This window comes from Marmota flaviventris, chromosome 2 (assembly GCF_047511675.1).
Source record: "Marmota flaviventris isolate mMarFla1 chromosome 2, mMarFla1.hap1, whole genome shotgun sequence".
NCBI lineage: Eukaryota > Metazoa > Chordata > Mammalia > Rodentia > Sciuridae > Marmota > Marmota flaviventris.
This window is the reverse complement of record NC_092499.1, coordinates 32,843,071-32,867,240: the sequence shown is the minus strand read 5'-3', so window position 1 is coordinate 32,867,240 and position 24,170 is coordinate 32,843,071. Positions and strand designations below refer to the sequence as shown.

The 24,170-nt window shown below is 38.2% G+C and overlaps 1 protein-coding gene across 1 annotated transcript in view; it reads right to left on the bottom strand.

The window, feature by feature from the left end:
* The window catches only part of Rpgrip1 (RPGR interacting protein 1), a 61,463-nt gene extending 40,082 nt beyond the window's left edge, over positions 1–21,381 (bottom strand). The window contains exons 1-10 of the mRNA XM_071606832.1: positions 21,309–21,381; positions 17,034–17,166; positions 13,650–13,773; positions 13,430–13,586; positions 11,331–11,435; positions 10,708–10,918; positions 8,054–8,159; positions 3,758–3,781; positions 2,406–2,552; positions 1,858–1,931 (exon numbers count right to left, since the gene is read on the bottom strand). Coding sequence (XP_071462933.1) covers positions 1,858–1,931; positions 2,406–2,552; positions 3,758–3,781; positions 8,054–8,159; positions 10,708–10,918; positions 11,331–11,435; positions 13,430–13,586; positions 13,650–13,773; positions 17,034–17,166; positions 21,309–21,381 — 1,154 coding nt within the window. The remainder of the gene's footprint in view (positions 1–1,857; positions 1,932–2,405; positions 2,553–3,757; positions 3,782–8,053; positions 8,160–10,707; positions 10,919–11,330; positions 11,436–13,429; positions 13,587–13,649; positions 13,774–17,033; positions 17,167–21,308) is intronic.
* Between the last annotated feature and the right edge of the window lie 2,789 nt (positions 21,382–24,170).

Below are 24,170 nucleotides of genomic sequence, written 5' to 3'. Positions count from 1 at the left end.
AAAACACACAGTGGAGAAAAGAAAGCCTTCTTACAGTGCTGAGAAAATGGGTTATTTCTATGTAGAAGAATGAAACTGGACCCTTATCTCTCATCTTGCACAAAAATCAATTCAAAATGGATCAAAGACCTAGGAATTGGAATATAAACTAGGCAACTCCTAGAAGAAAACACAGGGTCAACACTCCAGCATATAGGCACAGGCAATAACTTTCTCAATAGGATTGTTAAAATTCAGAAAATAATGCCAAGATTTAATAAATGGGATGGCATCAAATTGAAAAGCTTCTGCACATCAAAAGAAATAATTAGAAATGTGAACAGAGAACCTACAGAATGGAAGAAAATCTTTGCTAGCTACTCTTCTGACAGAAGATTAATATCTCAAATAAATGAAGAACTCAAAAACTTAACACCAAAATATCAAGTAACCCAACTTATAAATGGGCAAATTAATTTACTATTTCTGAAAAGAAGAAATACAAATGGCCAAAAAATATATTTTAAAATGTTCAACATCATTGGCAATTGTGGAAATGAAAATTAAAACTACACTGAAATTTCATCTCATATCAGAATGGCAGTCATCAAGAAAACAAATAATAAATAATAGAGAGGATATGGAAAAAAAGGAAGACTACACTGTTGGTGGGATTGTAAATTAGTACAAGCACTAAGGAAATCAGTATGAAGGTTCCTCAAAAGATAAAAAACGAAACCACCATATGATCCAGCTATGGCGCTCTTTGGTGTTTATCCTAAAGAATTAATGTCATCATATTACAGTGATACATGCACACCCCTGTTTATAGAGCTAAGCTATGGAACCAGCATAGGTGTCCATCAAAAGATGAATGGACAAAGAAAATGTGGTATATCTACACAAAGGAATTTTATTCAGCCTTAAAGAAAAATGAAATTGTGTCATTTGCAGGAAAATAGATGGAACTAGAGATCATTATGTCAAACAAAATAAGCCAAACTGTCAGGACACGATGGTGTATGCCTATAATCCCAGTAGCTCGAGAGGCTGAGGCAGGAGGAGTTCAAAGCCAACCTCGGCAATTTAGTGAGGCACTAAGCAACTCAGCAAGACCTTGTTTCTAAATAAGGGCTGAGGATGTGGTTCAGCGGCTAAATGCCGCTGGGTTCAAACCCTGGCACCAAAAGAAAAAAAAAAAAAAAGAAACCAAACTGAGAAGGTCAAGGATCATATGTTTCTCTCATATATGGAAGCTAGAAAAGAAAAAGAAAAAGAAAGGTGAGGGATTCAGGGATCTCATGAAAATCAAAGGTCAGTAGAGCTGAGGAACAGGAGGGAAAGGGAAAGTACTAGGAAGTGATATTCACTAAATTATATTGTTATATTGTATGCATGTACAAATATGTAACGACAATCCCATCATTATGTACAACTATAATGCATCAATAAAAAGTGTAAAAATAGAAAAAAATAGTGTATAATTCTCTTTCAAAAAGATTGTGTCACCAGGTGCAATAGGTGCATGTCTGTAATCCCAGCAGCTGGGGAGGCCAAGGCAAGAGTATCACAAGTTCAAAGCCAATCTCAGCAATTTAGCAAGGCCCTAAGCAACTTAGCAAGACCCTGTCTCAAAATAAAAAATAAAATGGACTGGGGATGTGACTCAGTTGTTAAGCCCCCCGTTGGTTCAATCCCCAATACCAAAAAAAAGAAAAAGATGTCAGTTTATATTCAATTTATATTCTAACAATATTGAATACCAGTTTCTCAATATATTTATTAATGTTAGATATTATGTTTAAAATTCGAGAGGCATTTTATACGACTTTCTTTTTTACAGCAAAAAATGCCCTGAGACCCAAACTTGGTACTCACTTTTCTAAGAGTCTGTCATAATTGTCATTCAGCAATTCTCGCTCTTTCTCCAAATCTTCGACTCTCTCCTGAAACTAAGAATGATGTAAAAGTCCTTGTGATAAAACTTTAAATTTCATTGCTCTGCACAGGTTTTCCCTTTCCCATTGCAGGATGAGGCTTGGATGACACATTTTTTGTGCTCCTCTCCCTTGTCTATTGAGGAGCCATTGACTAGAAAAATTAAAATGAACTGATGGTGGGCTAAAGACTTTTATGGGAATTGATGAGAATTCTCTGAAGTTTTCCTGATGTCTGGATTCCTACTGTTGGGGAAGCAGCAAAATATTGAAAAAGCAAGGACTTTGGAGAACAGATCGCATAAGTCCCAGGTTTTCCTCTAATGATGCAATAATCTTAAATCAAAGATTTAACCACTTAGAACCTCATTGTTTTCATTTAAAAAAAATAAAAATAAAACACCACAGTGTTGCAAAGATGCACATTTCAACATCTCTGAAATTGGAATGCAGCACATTGGATGGCAATTTCTTATAATTATTATTTACCTCCTTCAGAGTTGTCTGCAAGATAGACACATCTTCCAGTTGGCTCTTCAAGCTCACAGCCTTCTTGCTTTCCTCCTTCAGTTCTTCTCTGAGCTCATTCACTTGGCTGAGTAGGGCATCATGGGCTGCACTCAGGATTCCTTGATTCTGGGGCCAGAGGAAAGTTGCTCTGGGAATGATCATATCACTCCCAGTAACACTGGTATTCCAAGGTGGATGTCCCAAAGAATGACCTCAATGAGTTGCATATTACCTTTACACTGTAAGTTAACCTCATTTCACACCATAGCCTTTCTCTGAAAGTACAGTTTCCCCTTTAGGGAGGATTTTCCATTCTGAGCAACTATAATTTGTCAATGGAGCCTGAATTTCCCCAAGGTTCAAATTAACTCCTGGTTCTAAATTAGGTGGTATTTTCCAAAGCTGCTTTAACTTTCTAAAATATCTGATTAGTTTTTATAATGATCTATTTCTTCATTTGCACCTGAGAAAATGACATGTTAGCTTTAGAAGTTATGAGCATTTTTCTGGTGGACTCCTTCCTCTTGGTGAGGTGCAGCTTGGACTGGTCATGCTTAGTCATAATTTGCCTTCATAATTCGTAGGGATATTCACTGAGCTTTATTGGCACCCCACTTACAGTGGTGAATAGGGCTGTATATCTAATAACATCACAGAATATCTGTAACATCTTTGTTATATCTTAGTACCTCATGCATGCTAAAAAATACTTTTGGGAATTTTGTTTTGTTTTTATTTTGGTACCAACCAGGGACTGAACCCAGGGGCATGTAACAACTGACATACATCCCCAGCCCTTTTATTTATTTTTTATAATTTTGAGACAGGGCCTTGCTAAGTTGCTGAGGCTATTTATTTTTTATTTTTATTTTTTTAGTTGTAGATGGACACAATACCTTTATTTTATTTATTTATGTGGTGCTGAGGATTGAACCCAGTGCCCCACACATGCGAAGCAAGCGCTCTACCACTGAGCCACAACCCCAGTCCACTGAGGCTATTTTTTTGAACTAGCAATCCTCCTGCCTGAGCCTCCCAAATTGCTGGGATTACAGGTGTGCTCCAGCTCTCTTGGGAATTTTTGAGCAAATGCTATAATTCTCTGTAACAATAAGCTGAAAGATAGATACCATTCAAAATATTTCTCAACTCAGGTCTCATATTTCAATTTTAATGAAAACAGTGCATAAATACTAGTACTAGCATTATTTGTCTTAATAGAAACTATATGATCATAATAGTCATATAGTTGACTAAATTCTAGTGTTATGTTACTTGGTTTGACTACTCTAATTACTAAGAAACAGATTCAAAGAATCTTTATTAAGTACCTTTTGGAGCAAGGTTTCATATGCCTAGAAGAAAGAAAAATGAATTATTTTACTGATTTATTAATTTTATAAGTTTGGTATTTTTATCTATAATTCAAATGTTTAATATTTATCTTAAAAGATATTCTAAAAAACTCCATAAATGAAGTCCATTTGTGTACCTACTTATTAATTGTTGCTGTTTTCCCCCTGCCCTATCTTTTTTTTTTTTTCAAAGAGAGAGAGAGAATTTTTTTTTTTAATATTTATTTTTTAGTTTTCGGCGGACACAACATCTTTGTTTGTATGTGGTGCTGAGGATCAAACCCCGGCCACACACACGCCAGGCTAGCACGCTACCACTTGAGCCACATCCCCAGCCCTCCCCCTGCCCTATCTTGCCAGGAAGTCTGTGAATATAATCAATTATACCATTCCTTTAAAAAAAAAAAAATGAAGGGGCCAGGCATGCAATCATGCCTGTAATCCCAACTATTCAGAAGGTTAGGGCAGAAGAATCACAAATTCAAGGCCAGCATGGACCACTAGCAAGACTCTGTCTGAAAATAAAATTTTTAAAAAAGGGCTGAGATGTAAATCAGTGGTAGAACACTTGCTCAGCATGTGAGGGGTCCTGGATTCAATCCCTAGTACTGCAAACAGAAAAGGAAAAAATGTCATTTATTTACATTTGCATTGTCTTTGGTGTATTATCCAAGAAAAAGTTTAATCTTAAACTGGGAACTATTTTTTTTTGTAGTTGTAGATGGACAGAATATCTTTATTTTATTTGTTTATTTTTATGTGGCACTGGGGATCAAACCCAGTCCTTCACACATGCTAGACAAGCGCTCTGCCACTGAGCTACAGCCCCAGCCCAAGCTAGAAGCTATTTTTACTCAGTATGCTTCAGAAAGACTTCAGTCTCTTTTCAATATTAGGGAAAAGAAACACTCATCATAATAACAGTTGTGGGGCTGGAGTTGTGCTTGCCTAGCATGTGTGGGGCACTGGGTTTGATTCTCAGCACCATATACATAAATAAAATAAAGATCCATTAACAAATAAAAAATATTTAAAAAAAATAATAATAACAATGTGATTAGTTGAGCAGTTACTATGTGTTATATATACATTAATGTTTCATTATCTGCATTATAATTGTTATATATAGTTGTTATATTGCAATTATCTGCATTATAATTGTTTCACATATATCATCTCATTTAATCTTTGTAAAAAATATGAGAGGTAGGTATTATTATAGGCAGAGGTGGGACTTTAACCCAGCCTGTTGGACAGGAGTTGGTGCTGCTTACACTACATTTCACTTCCAAGGGATTAAGAGAATACAAATTTATTTTAGCATGCATTCAAATGCAAAACTAGAAAGGTTTTGGGAAAACAAATTCCAAAACCTGCACTTTCAAAAACTGTGGATGATTAATTACCATTTCAGATCATTTCTACTAGTATTTCCCACCATCAAAAAAGGTAAGGAAATTTAATTTAGAATGGCTTTTTCCTATTTTGCTGTTTTGTGGTACTAGGGACATAAAGCAGGGCCTCACACCTGCTAGGCAAGTACTCTACCACTAAACACCCCAGTCTCTCTTTTTCTTTTTCTCCTTCAATGCAATGGAGAAATATTATGGGGCTGGGGATGTGGCTCAAGCGGTAGCGCGCTCGCCTGGCATGCATGCGGCCCAGGTTCGATCCTCAGCACCACATACAAAACAAAGATGTTGTGTCCGCCGAAAACTAAAAAATAAATATTAAAATTCTCTCTCTTTCTCTCTCTCTCTCTTTAAAAAAAATGCATTTAAAAAAATATTATGGATTTTTTAAAAAATACCAAAATATAAAAATAGCCACTTACTGATACAACTTTAGATTATCTTCTTCCCATATTTTTACATCCTTTAAATGCTACCAAAATTAACTAGACTGAAAAAAAAAACAAAAGGACATACATAATACTCTATAAAACATAGACCTTGTAAACATCCTGTAGCCCACCAGAGGTGATAGCACATCGCTGTAATCCCAGCTTCTTGGGAGGCTGAAGAAGGAGGATCTTAAACTGGAGAGCAGGCTAGGCAACTTAGTAAGGTCCCATCTCAAAATAAAATTAAAAAAAAAAAAAAAATAGAAAGGAGTGGGGCACAGTGGCGCACGCCTGTAATCCCAGCGGCTAGGGAGGCCGAAGCAGGAGGATCACAAGTTCAAAGCCACCCTCAGTAAAAGCAAGGCACTAAGCAATTCAGTGAGAATCTGTCTCTGAATAAAATACAAAATAGCGCTGGGCATGTGGCTCAGTGATCAAGTGCCCCTGAGTTCAATACCAGATACAAAAAAAAAAAAAAAGGCTGGATGTGTGGCTTAGTGATAGAGGGTCTCTTGGTTGAATCTCCAATACCAAAAAAGAAAAAGAATCCTGTAGCCCTTATCAGAATAGACCTACCTAAGCAGTAATAACTAGCCAGATCCAGTTTCAAGGAGGACACAAGCACCTGGTTACCTGTGGGAGGCCAGGCATCCAAGAGTTGCCTTTCATTTCTCCTTTTCCCTTATTCCTCTTCGGTAAAGAAGCCCATTCTTCTACTTCCTGGGCTTCTTGCAATAAAATTCCTTTCTCCACAGTTCTCTTTCTATCTCATTCCCGTTGAGACCCTTATTCTGTTTCCTTGGGACACCTGCAGCGGTCTTTTACCTGATATCTTTGCCTCTGGTTTGTATCAGACAATCTGTCATTCATTATGCTGCTGGAATAATCTTTCCTTGTAATTTCTGAGACATCAAAGATTTTGGAAAGGTATATAGACTTTAATAACAGTTATCTATATTCTTACTGCCCACAATTCATACTTAGTACTGCCTTATAACAGCTTTGTAAAGGCGCTCTTTACTAAAACGCATTTCAAAATATTTCAGACCTTTTTAAGAAGGCTAAAGGATTTTGGGAGGAGAAAAAAAGTTAATCAGGGGCTGGGGTTGTGGCTTGGTGGTAGAGTGCTTGCCTAGCAAGTGTGAGGTACAGGGTTCGATCCTCAGTGCCAAAAAGCTGATCCTGATCAGTATTACTGAGTTGCTTAAACCCTACTCCAGCTCCCCACTGTTTGTAGGATAAAGTCTAACTTCCTACTATGGACTCCATGACCTGGTTCCTGATGTTTCTACCCTTGTACCTTGGTTTCTACTCTTACTCCATAAAGCCCTTTCCTCTCTTGCACACTTGTTACCAAGCTAATGATTTTTCAGTATTTCAGCATTTAGCTCACAAATTTATTTCTTTATGAGTCCTTTCTGATCATGCACCCCATCCTCTGGTGGGTCTGACTAATCTACTTTACATCCCCTCTCATACCCTGAATATAGATAATTGTGCTTGTTTATAAGCTGTTCTTCTCTTCTATAAGATCCTTAAAGGCAGGAGCTGTACTACTACTCATTGTTGTAGTCGTTGTATCCCAATGCTTTGTTTGGTCCTAGTATTCAATACGTATTCGGTCAATAGAAGAATGTTGCTGAAGTATTCCTTAGATCTTTGATGCCTTATTTTTGCCATTTAGGTATCAGTTTCTAATGTGTGGTAATGAGAAAAGAGCTTTGGTGCCAGCCTGACTCAAATCCTGCTCTGCCTCTTACTGATTTTACAACCTGAGTAAGTTGCTTATTGTATTTGAGGGTACAATTAGTTCCCTTGTCCACTAAATGTACTTACCTGGGGCATTGTTGTCAACATGAAATGAGATCATGACTGTAAGTATCTGGGACAGAGCTGTCTAGCACAAAATCCAGCACACAGTGCTTAGGAAAAGCAGACTTCTATTCCTTCCCTGTGACTGCTTTTTTTTTTCCCCCTACCCCAGTACTGAGACAGGGACTCACTAAATTGCTGAGACTGGCCTTGAACTAGTAATCCTCCTGCCTCAGCCTTCAGAGTCATTGGGATTACAGGTGTGCACAACCACACCATGCCTGTGACTGCTCTTGACTCTCAAATTTAATACATTTTGGTGTTGTTTTTGGCTGGGACCTTAACCCTGACACATGTAAAGTCCGCTTAATTCCACCTTAGCAGGTAAGGTCCAACCTTCTAACAGAAATAATGGGAAATACTGGGAAAAGGATGGACTGTTTGTGAGTCACAAAGGATAGCATTTGAATATCACCTTTAAATTGTGTGACCTTAAACAAGTAACTTAGTCTCCCTAAATTGTGGTCTCCGATATATAAATTGGAGAAAATAATACCTATTTCTGAACTAATTGCTATTTTCCCCCCTTGAAAGCTCAGTGGATGATAGCAACTCACCTCTTGAACTTCAGTTAATTGTGCTTTTGTCACTGCCAGGGAGGTGTTCCTTTCATGTAAGAGCTTCTTGAGTCGAATCAGTTCCACATTCTCTTTAATGGAATTGCTGCAGAAAGAAGATAATTCTGCAAACAGAGTTAAGCACCTTTGCTCCTTGACAGTAAAGCAAGGACTTTGTTCTCACATGCCTTGCTTTCCATACTCTCCCACAACAGACCAGAACAGGGAGTTCAGTCTGGTAAATAATCTCTTTTTTTCTATTTTCTCTCATGCCAGTTGAGATTTGAGACTCTACTAACCTTAAACTCTTGTATTTTGAAAAAAACAAAACAAAACATTGTAACTAGTTTTTATTTCTTTGCTTATTTTTTTTTTTTTGAACTATGGATTGAACACAGGGGTGCTTTATTACTGAGCCACATCCCCAGCCCTTTTTCATGTTTTATTTTGAGACAGGGTCTTGCTAAATTGCTCAAGCCCTTACTCAGTTGCTGAGCCTGGCTTTGAACTCACAATCCTCCTGCCTCAGTCTTGCGAATCTCTGGGATTACAGGTATGTGCCACCGCACCTGGCTATTTATTTATTTTTTAATTTTAAGCAGGGTCTCACTAAGTTGCTTAGGACCTTGCTAAATTGCTGAGGCTGGCCTCAAACTCTCAATCCTCCTGCCTCAGCTTTCCAAGTTGCTAGGATTATAGGTGTGTGCCACTGCACCCAGCTGTAACTCTGTTTTTGTTGTTGTTTGTTTGTTTGTTTGTTGTTTTTTGTGGGGTTTTTTTTTTTTTGGGGGGGGGAATTGGTACCAGGATTGAACCCAATGGTGCTTTACCACTGAGTTACACCACCAGCCCTTTTTATATTTTATTTTGAGACAGGGTCCGGCTAAATTGCTTTGGGCCTGGCCTTGCTAAATTGTTAAGGCTGGGGCTGGGGATGTGGCTCAAGCGGTAGCGCGCTCGCCTGGCATGCATGCGGCCCAGGTTCGATCCTCAGCACCACATACAAACAAAGATGATGTATCCGCCGAAAACTAAAAAATAAATATTGAAAATCTCTCTCTCTCTCTCTCTGGAAAGAAAAATAAATTGCTAAGGCTGGCTTTGAACTCATGATCCTCCTGTCTCTGCCTCTATGTTTTTTAAATGATGGTGTTTGCCATTTCTTATAAATCCAGAAAGTCCAAGTCTAAGACTTGTTTCCTTAGAGAAACCAGAGGACTTGAATATAGACAAATGAGGGGTGATTATTTCTGAACTTAGGCGATTTCGTTTTCATTATCATTTGAAAGATATTGGGAAGGATTTGGGCTCTCCTCTGTGCTGCTCATTAGAGCCACCTGGAGAGATCTTTAAATACTGCCAGAACCCCACCCCTGAGTAATTACAAAAGAATCTTTGAGGTGGGGCCCATGGTTTGTGGTTTTAAAAGATCTCCATACTGAACACGTGTTCACACAAAAACCTGCACACAATATTGTAGCACCTTTTTGCTTTTCTCTCATTCTCTTTCTTTCTCTTTCCACTCCTTTCTTTCTTTCTTCTTTGCAATACTAGGATCAAACTCAGGGCCTTTCACAGAGTGAAAGTGCTAGGCAAGCACTCTACCACTGAGATACATCCCCAGAACTTTTTGTCTTTTATTTTGAGACAGGGTCTTACAAAAGTTGCCCAGGCTGGCCTTGTGATCCTTCTGTGTCAGCCTCCTGAGTTGCTGAAATCAGAGGTCTGCACTACCTCACCTGGCAGCATAGGAGCTTTAATAATGCCCAAACTTAGAAGCAACCAAAATAGCTTTCAGTATCTAAATGGATAAATAAACTTTAGTACATCCAGATAACAGAATGTCATTCAGCATTAAAAAGTAATGAGCTATTAAGCCATGAGAAGACCTGGAGAAATCTTAAATGCATATTACCAAGTGAAAGGGTTGCAACTATATGACATTCTGGAAAAAGAGATAAAACTATAGAAACAGTAAAAGGATCAATAGTTGTCAGGGGTTTGGGGAAAGAGACATGAATAAGTTGAGCACAAAGGATTTTTAGGGTAATGAATAAAGTCTGTATGATACTATAATGGTGGATATATATCTTTATACATTTGTTCAAACTTGTAGAATGTGCAACACCAAGAATGAGCCTTAATGTAAACTATAGCCTTTGAGTCATAATGATATGTTAATGTAGGTGCACCGTAACAAATGTCCAGTCTGGCATGGGATGTTGATACTGGGGAGGCTGTATTGTATATGTATGGACATGTATATGAAGGAACTCTGTATATTCTGCTCAATTTTGGTGTGAAACAGAAAAACAAAACAAAAAATGTCTTCAGTAACAGGAGGACATCTAAAAAATAAAATCTATTTTTTAAAAAAGTTCTCTAGGGACTGATGCACAGTGAGAGCTGAGAACTCCTATCTGGTGATGAAATAGCTTTCTTTCAATGAAGTAAAGCAGCAAATCTATTATTCATAAGCATCCCCTTAAAGTTAATTCATTTCTTAACCTGGGAGGGACTCCAGGTCTACTTCTCAGGTTGAATTTAATCCTAACCATTCTTTTTTTGTCTCTGAGACGGAAGAAAGATATAAATGAGAATCTCTTGCTTTTCCAATTCCTTATGGTTTGAGGCATGGAAAGTCAAATTCTTACCGTAGCTCTGCAGCCTTCTGAGCACACTCCAGTGAGTTTCTCTGTTCAAAATTTTCATCTTGGGACCATATTTTTTTCTCAGGAGGTGTGGGTGGTTCTTCCACTTGCATAGTATTGTTGGCCATAATGTGGGCACTGGTAAACAGGGATAGACCAGTGAGTTTAACCATAATTATTACTTTGTTGAAAGAAATTATTCTGTTAGAATTAGGAACATTAAACATGAAAGGGAGAAATAGAAATTATTGTTATAGGACTTAGAATTAGGCTGTCATATTTCTAAGACATTAAAAGATTTGGTAATCTTGGTACTTGTAGAGAATAATCTTACAAAATATGGCCTTCAAATGCCAAATGGATACATAAATGAATTATAACATAAAGGGTAAAAATATAAAGGGGAAAGGGAATATCTTCAGTTGAGGAAAGGACCTTTATTTTCCTTTCCTCAGAGGACAGGGAGATGCTTGTTTTCCATTTTTAAACATTGAAATTGGAATTTAACCTAGGGTTGATGTTCATCTTCTCTATGCTAGAAATCACCAACATTCACTTGTTCCCTAAATGATGCATTTCCAATTAAAGCTGCAGGGGTAACAGTGTGAAATAATTGAAAAGAACTCACAGTTCGCTGCTGGGCTCATTGGTTATTTCATCTCTGGTTTTCTCATTTGTCACCTGCTCCTTAAATGTGGGAGGGGCTGTGTAGCTCAGCCTGTCTCTTGACCCTGAAAGTGTAAGCAGAAGATGCAATGAAGTGGCACCCCCTCTCTCCTCAGAAAAAAGTCTTAACTGGGCTTCTCCAGGAATTCTCACCATGGCTGATTTTGGGACTGTCAGCCAAAGAGTCTCTGAGAAAAAGATCAATATGGATAAATTTTTATTTTCCTGATGCCCTGTTTAGCTTGGCCACTGGCCAGGAAGATACCAGCACTCCCGGTGCTGGATACCCCCTTACTACTTTTTCACAAACGTATCCAGTATAGCACTTTGAAGAAATGTGCAAACAAGGCCTCTGGCCTTGAGCTGGGCTTCACAGAGATGTCTACATTTTTAAGATAAGTTACAAATGGGCCCATGGTAACAGCTGGCAGGGGGAGGAAAGAAAGGGGAGATGAAGCTCTCCCCTTCTCAGGTGTTGTCCTTGAAGAGTTAACTTGCCCAGAACAGTGAAAGAAAAAGCTTCTTTTATGTGAACTTCTGCAGACTGTGAACTTCTGAGCCCCTCCCCTTACATGCTGGATATAAAACTCTGAAACTCCCTGAACTCGGGGTTCAGGGGATTGATTGATTACAGCAAAGGCTGTACCCTCTGAACCTGGCTGCAGCCAAATAAAACTGTTTCCTGCTATCTTCGGTGCCTTGCCTCGTTTGTCCCTACAACAGCAATACCCTCCAGAACACCAGATGCTCAAACTGGAACACCAACTGCTGGACTCAGGGAGGCTTGAGACCTGAGGGAAGTCCTTATGTGACAACTGGCCCCAAAGGAGAAGGTCTTCTTACTCTTACACTGACCTGCAACTACAGGTTTCTTAAGTCAGTGAGACTTCAGACTCAGGTGTGTGAGTGTAAATGGGAAGAAGGAAAGGTACAAGCTTATCCAGGGCAGGGACTGCGTGCCTAATCACATCTCATTTTTTATCTCTAGTGCCTGATACACCATGGGTGCCCAAAAAGCTGAACTGTTTCAAGGAACTGTAATTTAGACTCATTCTATTTTTCTACTTACAGATGTTTTTATAAAAGTTTAGTTATTTGGAGTAGCATAGGACTATACTAATCAAAACAAATGAGTACTTACTAATAAGAGAATTTAAATTAATGCTGTATTTAGATTTCCTTCCTCTAGGCTCTCATCCCTGAATTAGGCCCATGGAGATGGGGTGTCTTCTCTGGAGATTCAGCACTGGGTTCAGAGAAAGGTCACAGACTCAGCCACTTGGAATATAGGAAAAGGAATCACTGCAACCAGCATGGGTCATTTGCAGCCTGACTTCTAATTCTAGACAGTCAGTGATGGGCTTTGGTAATCTCCGAAGCAATGGAAATCATATGCAAAGTTTATCTATGTGTATTGTGTATTTTTCTTGGAAGAAGGGACTTAGATTTATTTGAGCATGGTTTCAAAGGAGTCCACTTCCCTAAACCTGGGGTTTAGAGGCAAACTGTTCTGGAAATCCTTGCTCTTCAGCCACATAGCCTGACATGCAGGAGGATCCCTGATAAGATTATTTCCCTCACACCTGAGTAGGACCAAAATGTTGCATCTGCATCTCTTTTCTTTCTTTCTTTTTTAATTTTAGTTGTTTATAGGCTTTTCCCCGCTTATATGTGGTGCTGAGAATGGAACCCAGTGCCTCACACCTGCCAGGAAAGTGCGCTACTGCAGAGCCACAGCCCTGCTCCCTACATCTCTTTTCTAGTCTGTTGCAGACCCACTAGCAAAGTTCTCATTTCCTGTTGTGTGATTCTCCTTTCAGCAGTATTCCAGAAAGAGCTAGAAGATAGAAGTTATGCAAATGGAAACCGGGGCTTCTTGCTTGTTACCCAAGCACTCTACCACTGAACCACATGCCCACCCCTAAAATGAGAATTTTGATCCAGACATCCAAACAAAGGAACAACATGGGGAAGTGGGAGGGATAAAACACGGAGGGTAACGTGGCTGGCACATCACTCCTTCCCAGTGTTTCATTGAAGATATGATCCTAAGCCTCACCCTCTTGAGATTTCTCCGGCACCCTCCCACCAGCGGTATGGAGTCTTCTGCGTCCCACGTGGACCCGAGCCTGGCCACCACCCGGAGCAGACAGACTGAGACGCTGAACCTGTGCTTGCAACTTCTGCGTCAGAGGGCGCTGGTGCATCGGGGCGCGCTGGCGCAGGGTTTGGCGCTGGTGCATGGGCGGACGCTGATTCATGGCTTGGCTCTGATGCACGGGGAAGCGCTGCCGCCACTCCGCTTTCCGCCGCCGCCTTGTGGGCTTTGAGAACTGCGCCGCTGCCGCATCCGGCCGCAGGTCTCGACCAGCGGCGGTCAATCGGAGTAAGGTCGTCCTCAGCCTATGGCAAAATAGAACACGTGGTTTCTTCCTTTATAATGGATGTTTCTGCAGCTTATTTGGTGACACATAATTATGAATTGATCTGTGATATTAATTAATCTACTGTGGTCGGTTATTTACAGTTAAAAATTAATTTTCTATCCCTGATTACACCTGTAACTTGAGGGCAGGGGACATCATAGTGTCCATCTTTGTCCGTTCCATTGTATTGATCACACATTCATCTTAGTAAAAAATATTGGACCACTCCTTCACCATATTTCTATGTATACTTATTTTAAAATTAAATATAGCCGGGCATGATGGTGCACGCCTGTGTTGGAGAGACTCAGGAGGCTGAGGCAGTAGGATCATAAATTTGAGGCCAGACAGGGCAACTTGATGAGACCCTGTCTCAAAGCAAAAAATGAAAAGGGCTGGAGATGTGACTCAGTGGTTGAGCACCCTGGGTTCAGTCTCCAGTACCCCCCAAATGTATATGTACATATATATATATGTGTGTTTATATACATACATACATTATACATATATAATTTATAAATGTATATAGGCATTTAATATCTATATATGTAATATAATTTAATTTGTATGTATACATATATAATTACACATATATAATTTGTATTCGTATATATATATACACAAATATATATATATATATATATATATATATATATATATATACACATACATATGATTCTGTACTGAATTATAGTCATAAAACAAATAAAAATACCAATTTTTAAACAATGATAGATATAAGTAGTTTTTTTGTTTGGTTTGGAAGTGGGGATTAAACTCAGGAACACTACCACTGAGCTACATCCCCAACCCCTTTTATTTTTGAGACAGGAGCTCTACTCATTAAGTTATCAAAGCTGGTCTAAAACTTGCCATCCTTTTGCCTCATCCTCCCAAATAGCTGGGATTATAGGCATGCATCACCAGACCTGGCCATAATTTTAATATTTATTTTTAGCTCCATTTGTCTATACCTCCCTTTATATATGTGTGTCCCAAATTAAAGATTACTCTTTTATAGTTCCTAGTATATACTGATACTTACCTTACTATTATGGATATTTGCTATCATGAGTTTTACCATTATCATCATATTCTATGGAATCACTGTGCTATAGATTGAATTGTATTCCCGTCACAAATCCCTAAACTTCAACATGATTGTATGTGGAGATTGTGTTGTTACAAGGTTATTAAGGCTAATTGAGGTCATAAGAGGGGGCATCAATCTGGTAGAACTGTGACCTTACAAGAGAAGGAGCGTCCTGTCCCAGTCCCCAGCAACCCCTGCCTTCTGCCCCACCATGTGATGACACAGCAAAAATGAGGCAGTCTGCAAGCAAGGAAGATAGCCTTCACCAGAGTGCTGCCATGCAGTCACCCTAATTTAGCTTCTAGAATTAAGAAAATAAATTTCTGATGCTTAAGCTACCTAGTCTATGATATTTTGTTATGGCAGCCTGAACCAACCAAGGCAATACTGCCTGCCTATTCTGACATTTAGAAATGTAGTCGTGGGCATGAAACTTTAACTTTCTACGCTCAGTTTCCTCATCCATAAACAAACATAGAAATAATAACTGGCTGGGTGCAGTGGTACACATCTGCCACTGCACCCAGCCCCATCCATTTTTATTTCTCACAGGGTCTTGCTAAATTGCGCAGCATGGCCTCAAATCCTGGTGCCTCAGCTTTCCATGTCTTTGGGATTTACAAATTTGTACCACCATGTCTGCTATCTCGGCTGCCTTCAGATAACTCAAAATCTGAAGCATTTAGAGGAGGATCCTATTTCTTTGAATCACTCAACCAAAGCACAGATATTGTAATAGAACCTAATATATTTATTGTGATACCTTTAGATCTCTATGATATACATTTTCTCTTTCTGTAACTGTAATGAATAATAAACCCAGCTTGACCTACTACAGGTGTTCCTGGTTGTCTTAGAAGCTGGATGCAGTCACATAGGCCTATAATCTGTTACTCAACTTGGAAGCCTGAGGCAGGAGGATCCCAAGTTCCAGGCCACCCTCAGTAGTTTAGCAAGACCCTATCTCCAAATTTAAAAATAAAATAAAAAGGACTATGGGGCTGGGCACTGTGGCACACACCTGTAATCCCTGCGGCTTGGGAGGCGGAGGCAGGAGGATCAAGAGTTCAAAGCCAGCCTCAGCAGTTTAGCGAGGTGCTAAGCAACTCAGTGAGACCCTGTCTCTAATAAAATACAAAATAGGGCTGAGGATGTGGCTCAGTGGTCAAGTGCCCTGAGTTCAATCCCCAGTACCCCAAAAAATAAAAAAATAAAAAGTACTAGGGATGTGGTTCAGTAGTAGAACACCCCTGGATTCAATCCCCAGTACAAAAAACAAAAACCAAAAAGTCTTTAGAGGTAGACTTTCAGAACTCCCATCCTTCCGTGTGTTTATCCATCTGTTTCTCTCTCTTCATCCCCATCTTAGATTACTTTCCAGGTTTCACCCCAGAGATCCACCTTTGAAAGACAATAACCTACAATAAGGTCACTGTAGATGACATATTTTTGAGTAAGAACTTTCAACTCTGCTACTCATTAGGGGTAATCTCAAGCAAGTTATTTGACTATTTGTGTCCTCTTTTCTCATAATAATACTTCCTTCATACTATGAGTTAATAGTATTTATAATATTAAATTCATCAATATATGTTCATAAATCACTTACACATGCTTGTACACAGTAAAGAATCAATATGATTTATTTTATTCTTTTTTTAATATTTATTTATTTTTTTAGTTTTCGGCGGACCCAACATCTTTGTTTGTATGTGGTGCTGAGAATCGAACCCGGGCCGCCTGCATGCCAGGCGAGCGCGCTACTGCTTGAGCCACATCCCCAGCCCCTATTTATTTTATTTTTATTTTTTTATGGGACTGGAGATTGAACTGAGCTACTTTCCCAGCCTTTATTGTTGTTGTTGTTGTTGTTATTATTATTATTATTATTATTTTATTTTTGAGGCAGGGTCTTGCTAAATTACAGAGGCTGGCCTCAAATTTACAATCCTCCTTCCTCAACCTCCTGAGATGCTAGGATTACAAGTGTATGCCATCATGCCAGGGCTGTAGGTACTTTAAAAAAAAATCAAATTATATACTTTATTTATTTATTTTTATGTGGTGCTGAGAATCAAACCCAGTGCCTCGAATGTGCCAGGCAAGCACTCTACCACTAAGCCGCAATCCCAGCTTATAGGTACCTTTTGATCTCATCCTTTTGCTTCCAAAAAAGCTCCTTCAACAAGATGTGATCTTCCTGAAGTCGAAAGAGACTGTCCTCTAGTTCCTGTCGGCTCATCTTGGTAGAGGGTAGTTGAGTTTTTATATTCTTACCTAAAGTCCCAGAAGAAGGTAATTGGAAACATTTTTAATTACATTTTTAATGTAATCTTTTTAACCCACCAGATCTCACATCACATCTTATACAAAGAGCATGAGTCTAACTTGAATTAGGAAGTATGTGCCATGACCACTAATGGACCTCTGGAGGATTCCCCCTACCCTTCCAGCATGAGCCAAGATGACCTCCTCTCTGCAAATTACATTCTGTCAATAAAAATGTCAAGTAGGGATTTTTTTCTACAATCTTTTTTTTTTTTTTTGAATTTTTTAATGTTTATTTTTTAGTTATCAGCGGACACAACATCTTTGTTTGTATGTGGTGCTTAGGATCGAACCCAGGCAGCACGCATGCCAGGCAATCGCGCTACCGCTTGAGCCACACCCCCAGCCCTTAATCTTTCTTTTTAATCTATCTTTCCTCCTTAGTAGATAATTTGAACTTATACAAGGTTGTGCCCATGATTATTTTCAAAACCCTCATAAGGAAAAGCATAAAAACCTTTCCTGATTACCAAGAGTCATCTCATTTCCTTTTGAGGTTTGGATAAACTCTTCCCAAATTGCATCTTTGGGATACAGCCTCTATTTGTTCTAGGCAGAAGAAGTTAGATCTCCCTGGGCAACATGAGTTCACTGGCCTGTGTCAGTTCTGATCTCCCCGTAAATGGGAATTACCTTAAAACCCCAGAGCTCATGGGCTGGGGTTGTGGTTCAGGGGTAGAGCTCTTACCTAGCATGTGCGAGGCACTGAGTTTGATCCTCAGCACCACATAAAAATAAATAAACAGGGCTGGGGTTGTGGCTCAGCGCTAGAGTGCTCATCTTGCACATGAGAGGCCCTGGGTTCGATTCTCAGCACCACATAAATAAAATAGAGATATTGTGTTCGATTACAACAAAAAATAAATATCTAAAAATAAATAAATAAGCAAGATAAAATAAAGGTATTGTGTCTGACTACAACTTTAAAAAGATATATTTTTTAAAAAAACGGAGCTCATATTTAAATCATTGACATCATTACTGATTAATGATTTTTTTTTTTTTGTACCAGAGATTGAACCCAGGGATGCTGAGTCATATCCCCAGCCCTTATTATTTTTTATTTTGAGACAGGTCACACTCAGTTGCTTAGGGCCTTGCTAAATTGCTGAGAGTGGCTTTGAACTTGCTGCCTAAGCCTTCTAAGCCTCTGATATTACAGGCCTGCACCACTATACCCAGCTCGACATAAAAGTGTGAGTTAAGAGGATTAAATGTCATTAAATTATACTTTACTATTAATGAAAAATAACAAAATAAATAGATAAATAAGAGGTTTAAATATCAGTTTCTTTCCTCTCATGTGAAACATTAGACATATTCCATTTTTGTATCAATTTTCAATGACATAGCTTCTTCCAAAGAGGACTGAAATAAATGGCAGGTAAAGCTGGATCTCACTAAGTTTTTCTCAAAGTAAAATTATCATGCAAATTAAAGATCTTGGCATCTGCCTGTTTCGACTTCTGGGCTTGTTTCTTCTTTCTTTTTAAAAATCTTTTCCCAGCTGGGCACTGTGGCACATGCCTGTAATCCCAGTGGCTCCGGAGGCTGAGACAGGAGTTCAAAGCCAGCCTCAACAAGAGGCTGTGAGCAACTCACAATGGTGCTAAGCAACTCAGTGAGACCCTGTCTCTAAATAAAAAATATAAAATAGGGCTGGGGATGTGGCTTAGTGGTCGAGTGCCCCTGAGTTCAATCCCCAGTATCAAAAACAAAAACAAAAAAACTCTTTTCTCTTTTCTTGGGGCTGGGGATGTGGCTCAAATGGTAGCGCGCTCGCCTGGCACGCGTGCGGCCCGGGTTCGATCCTCAGCACCACATACAAACAAAGATGTTGTGTCTGCCGAAAACTAAAAAATAAATAAATATTTTTTAAAAAAAAACTCTTTTCTCATTTTTTTCTTTTTTTTTCTCATATTTTTTGGTGGTGCATTATAATTATACATAATGGTAGAAAGTGCTATTACATGTTTATATTTATACACAATACAACAATATAATTTGGCCAATATTGTTCCCCCGTGTTTCCCCTTTTCCTCCTCTCCTCCCTCCCTCAGCCCTGTAAAGGGTTTCTTTTTAGGGTGATAAATACTCTAAAATTAGATATTGGTAGTGAATGCACACCTCTGTGAAATACTAAAAATTATTGAATCATATACTTTAAAGGAGTGAATTTTGTTGATTTCTTTTTCTTTTTTTCTGTGGCACTAGAGGTTGAACCCAAGGCACTACATCCTTAATCCTTTTTATTTTGAGACAGAGTCTTGCTAAGTTGCTGAGGCTGGCATCAGATTTTCAACCATCCATCTCAGCCTCCTAAATCAAAGAGATTACAGGTGTGTGCCACCACACTAGGCTTGATATGTAAATTTTCCTTAAAAACTGTTTATATAGGGCTGTAGTCTTAGCTCAGTGGTAGAGTGCTTGCCTCACATGTGTGAGGCCCTGGGCTCGATCCTCAGAACTACATAATAAATAAATAAATAAATAAAAAATATTGTGTTCGTCTACAACTAAAAAAATATTTTTTTAAAAAAACCTGTTTATATAGCTGGGCACAAGTACACATATCACCAAACTTAAAAAAAAATAGAACATTAGGGCTGGAGTTGTAGCTCTGTGGTAAAGCACTTGCCTAGCATGTGTGAGGCACGGAGTTTGATTCTCAGCACCACATATAAATAAATAAAATAAAGGTCTATTGACTTTTATAAATAAATAAAAATAGAACATTACTAATATGTATACTAAGAACTCCCTATAAATCCTTTATTCTTCCTATTCCTGCCTTGCTGCAAAAGCTGTAGTAATAACTCTTACATTGCTTTATAATTTTATAAAGATACTTAAATTTATCCTATAATTCTTTTTATAAATTTATCATATATACATATGTGTGTATATATAAATATAAATATATATAAATATATATATATATATATATTCCTAAACAATACATAGTTCAGTCTTCCCTGATTTTCATATTTACACATACTAAACCATTCTTTATTTACTCTTCTGTGATGGCTTCTTTTGCTCAACATTGTTTTTGAAATTCATCCAAGTTAACAGTAGCTGAGTCATTCTTATTCACTTTTTGCTATTATTACTTTTTCTTTTCCTTTTCCGTCTTCTTTTTCTCTTGTACTACTGGAGATTGAACCCAGGAGTGCTCTACCACCAAGCTATACTCCCAACACTTTTTATTTTTTGAGATGGGGTCTTGCTAAATTGCTGAGGCTGACTGCAAACTTGTAATCCTCCTGCCTCAACCTCCTGAATTGCTGGGGTTAAAGGCATACACCACCACACGTGATGGCCTACTATCATTTCATTTTACAAATACATATCAATATAGATTCATTTTCTGATTATTAGACATTTAAGTTGTTCCTATTTTTTACTCTTATGACTAATGCTGCTATAAATATTCTGATACATGTTTGCTTGTACACAGGTGAAAGAATTCCTGCAAATTCATACCCAGTTCAACAGTACTAGATAATGCCAACCCTTTTTCCAAAGTGGGTGTACCATGTATACAGCTGTGGGCAGTATACACAGTGCCCTATCCTTGATAAAAACATATATAAGTGAAAATAGTATCAACTATAGCTATGATTAGGATTGAATGGTGGGAGAGAAGTAACAAATTTACAAAAATATCTTAGGCCTGTGTAGAAGAAGCTCTGATCAGGAAGAACCCTTTCATCTTATCTACTACTGCTTAGTGGGACTGATAGACTAATCATATGCATAAATGTGTGAAACATGTTAATTTTTTCTTGACTTTTGGTAACATAGAAATTTTATTATAAGAATTTTCTTCCCTAGAATGTACACGAGGCTCTGAGTTCAATTCCTGTTAGTACTCCCACCCCACATACATGCAAAAGAAAAGAAAGGGGTGGGGGAAGGAAGGAAGAAAAAATATTAAAATAAAAAACTATTTTAAGAACAGGTATTGAAAGATTGAAGAGAAAACTGAAAGCAAAGCAGTCATGGTGAAGACTAGCAAAATTTTCCACAATGGCAGACTTAAAGTTGTTTTAATTCTCAAAAAATCTGTCCCCAGGCATTAGATTTACCTTTTGACAGAGGTATTGAGTCCATGTCTCTGACCAGCAGAAACCCTGATGCATGTTTCACCACATGTGACATCATGTCAGCTCTCGAGTTGTAAGAGATTCCAGAGGACACAAAATAGAGGGAAAGTTCAGCCAATTAGAGAAAACTTTAGGGTGACTTCTGTAATCTGTACAAGTTGTAGCAGGAGTTTCTCAGCACTTTCATGATAGTATATGATACATCGTAGTCATATTTACCTGATGTGGACAACTCTAAGAATAAGACCATGCACTGAGTATTAATGACATTTTTAATTCAAAATTAAAGTCAATTTTTTTCTGATTATAGAACATATTGCATCAATTTTTAGGTGAATGCTCAGCCTGGAAACCATTGACCACACTTTCTCTGGGAAATGGACCTTTAACCCTATTCTCCACACAATTTACAGGGGCTGACTTTCAGGAACCAGTTTAAACTCTAATTTTATTCCAATTCCCACAGCCACTGTGATATGATCAGGGACAAACAACAGACCCAAGCTGGGGAATCAGATTCTTTCTCCTAGAAACTGGAAATTAGACTGAGAAAGTTAAATTAGCCTCTGTGAATGGCTAGAACCATTAAGTCATTTGTGTGTATATATAAATATAAATATATATAAATATATATATATATATACATATGTGTGTATATATAAATATATATACACACATATATATACACACACACATATATATATACACACATATATAGGGCTAGGGTGGTCATATTCTACTCTCTGCCCTAAATAATCAGGAAATCCATCTATAAATTGCCTTAGACCTTAGTCAACACTCTTTTTCCTGGGTGATAGTACCCAGTGTTTTGGCTTTAAATACTACATAAAAATATGCTGCTGCTTCCAAAATTTAAGTATCCAGCATTGACCTTCAAATTTGTACATCTTCTTATTTTTTAAACACTTCCACTTACATGGTTATTAGATATCACAAACACATAATCCTAAAGAGGAGTTTCAATTTCTCCCTCCAATATGATCTTTTCCCAGTCTTTCCCCATCTCCATAAATGGTACTAGTACCCTAGCATTCCTAAAACCTTGCTTCCTGAACCCTTTCTCTCATCCACTAGTATTCCCTTTAGGTTCTTCCTTAAAACAAATGAACAAAAAGCTATAGAAGCCCCCCACCCCCCAAAAAAAAAGTTATAGATCTCTCTGTAACCACCACTGTAATTCAAGCCACCCGAGTCTTTCGTCAACTACTATAAAGTTTCCTTAATGCTCTCCCCATTTTTATCTGACCTTTCTCCATCAAGTCTCCCGGAAACATCTAGAATGACTTTTATAAAATAATGCAACTTATAGCATCTTCTGTTTAAAAGTCCCCACTGGCTTTTTATTACATTTAGAATAAAAGCTAAACTTTTTACTGGGTTCCTACACCACTTGACCCACTTCTTGCTTCTTTAGTCACACCTTCTGTCTCTCCTGGTCTAGCTCACAAACTCCTCACTACTGGCTTCCTCTCTGCTCCCTGAACCCTTAAGGGCCCTGTTCCCAAGCCCTTTGTAGTCTGCTGGAATTCTGTTTCCCTTGCTCTTTATGTGGCAGTTCCTTCTCATTCTTCAGTTTCTTAGCATCTTTCCATCTGTCAAGAGACCTTTCTCCAACCTAGATATAAGTGAGCACTTTCCCAGTTATACTTTGTCATATCACTCTGTTTTATTTCTCTTGTAACATTCACAATCCTCAGAAACCATTTAAATTTATGTATACTTGTTTATTTTCTTTTTCCCTCACTAAAATATAAGGACTTTGAAGGCAGAGAATTGGTTTATTTTGTTTACCTGTATATATCCAGCATCTGAACAGTTCCTAGAACAAAGAAGACAACCAATATATCTGTGTCAAATCATTGAAAAGATGAAAGAATGAACAATTCAAGAAAGAAGATGATAACAAAGGGCTGAGATGAGTCTAAAAGTCCTGGAAAGCCTGTAATTCCAGCTACTCAGGAGGCTGAGGCAAGAGGATTGCAGTTGGAGGCCAGCCTGGACAACTTAATGAGATCCTGTTTCAAAATAAGACAAAAAGTGCTGAAGATAGAGCTCAGTGCTTGCCTAGTATGTGCAAGGGCCTGGGTTCAATCCCCAGTACTAGCAAGTCCTGAAAGCATTCTATTTTCTTTCTTTCTTTCATTGGTGCATTATAAACTTTCTGTTCTTGTTTCTGATCTTTTCCAAGGTCTGACTCTATTTCTATTCTTAGGTTCTATGGGATAGTTCTGTGTTAACAAAGTCCCCTTTTTTTCTGAAGTTGGACTTGTCAACTAAAGAAGCTTGTTCACAAGCTTATTTTGTTTTTTGTTTGTGTTTTTTTTTTTTTTTTAATATTTTTTAGATGTTGATGGACCTTTTTATTTTTATTTATCTAAATGCAGTGCTGAGGATCAATCCAGTGTCTCACACATGCTAGGTAGGCACTCTACCACTGAACTACAACCCCAGTCCTTGTGTTTTGTTTTTTTGCAGTGCTGGGAATTGAACTCAGGACCTTGTACTTCCTAGCCAAGTGCTCTACCACTGAACTAAATCCCCAGTCCCACTAGGTTATTTTGAACAAACAGGGAAATATAAAGAAGTTAAAAAGCATGATGGAGGAATTCCATCACCAGGAGAGGATATTAACATAATGTTGATCTACTTTCCTGACAATTTAATTTGTCAAGCTCATTCATACTGTGTTCTATAATGTTTCTTTTTTCTTTCTTTTTGATACAATACCTTAATTTTATGTGATGCTGAGGATCAAACCCAGTGCCTCATACATGCTAGGCAAACACTCTACCATTACCACTGAGCCCAAGCCCTGTAATGTTT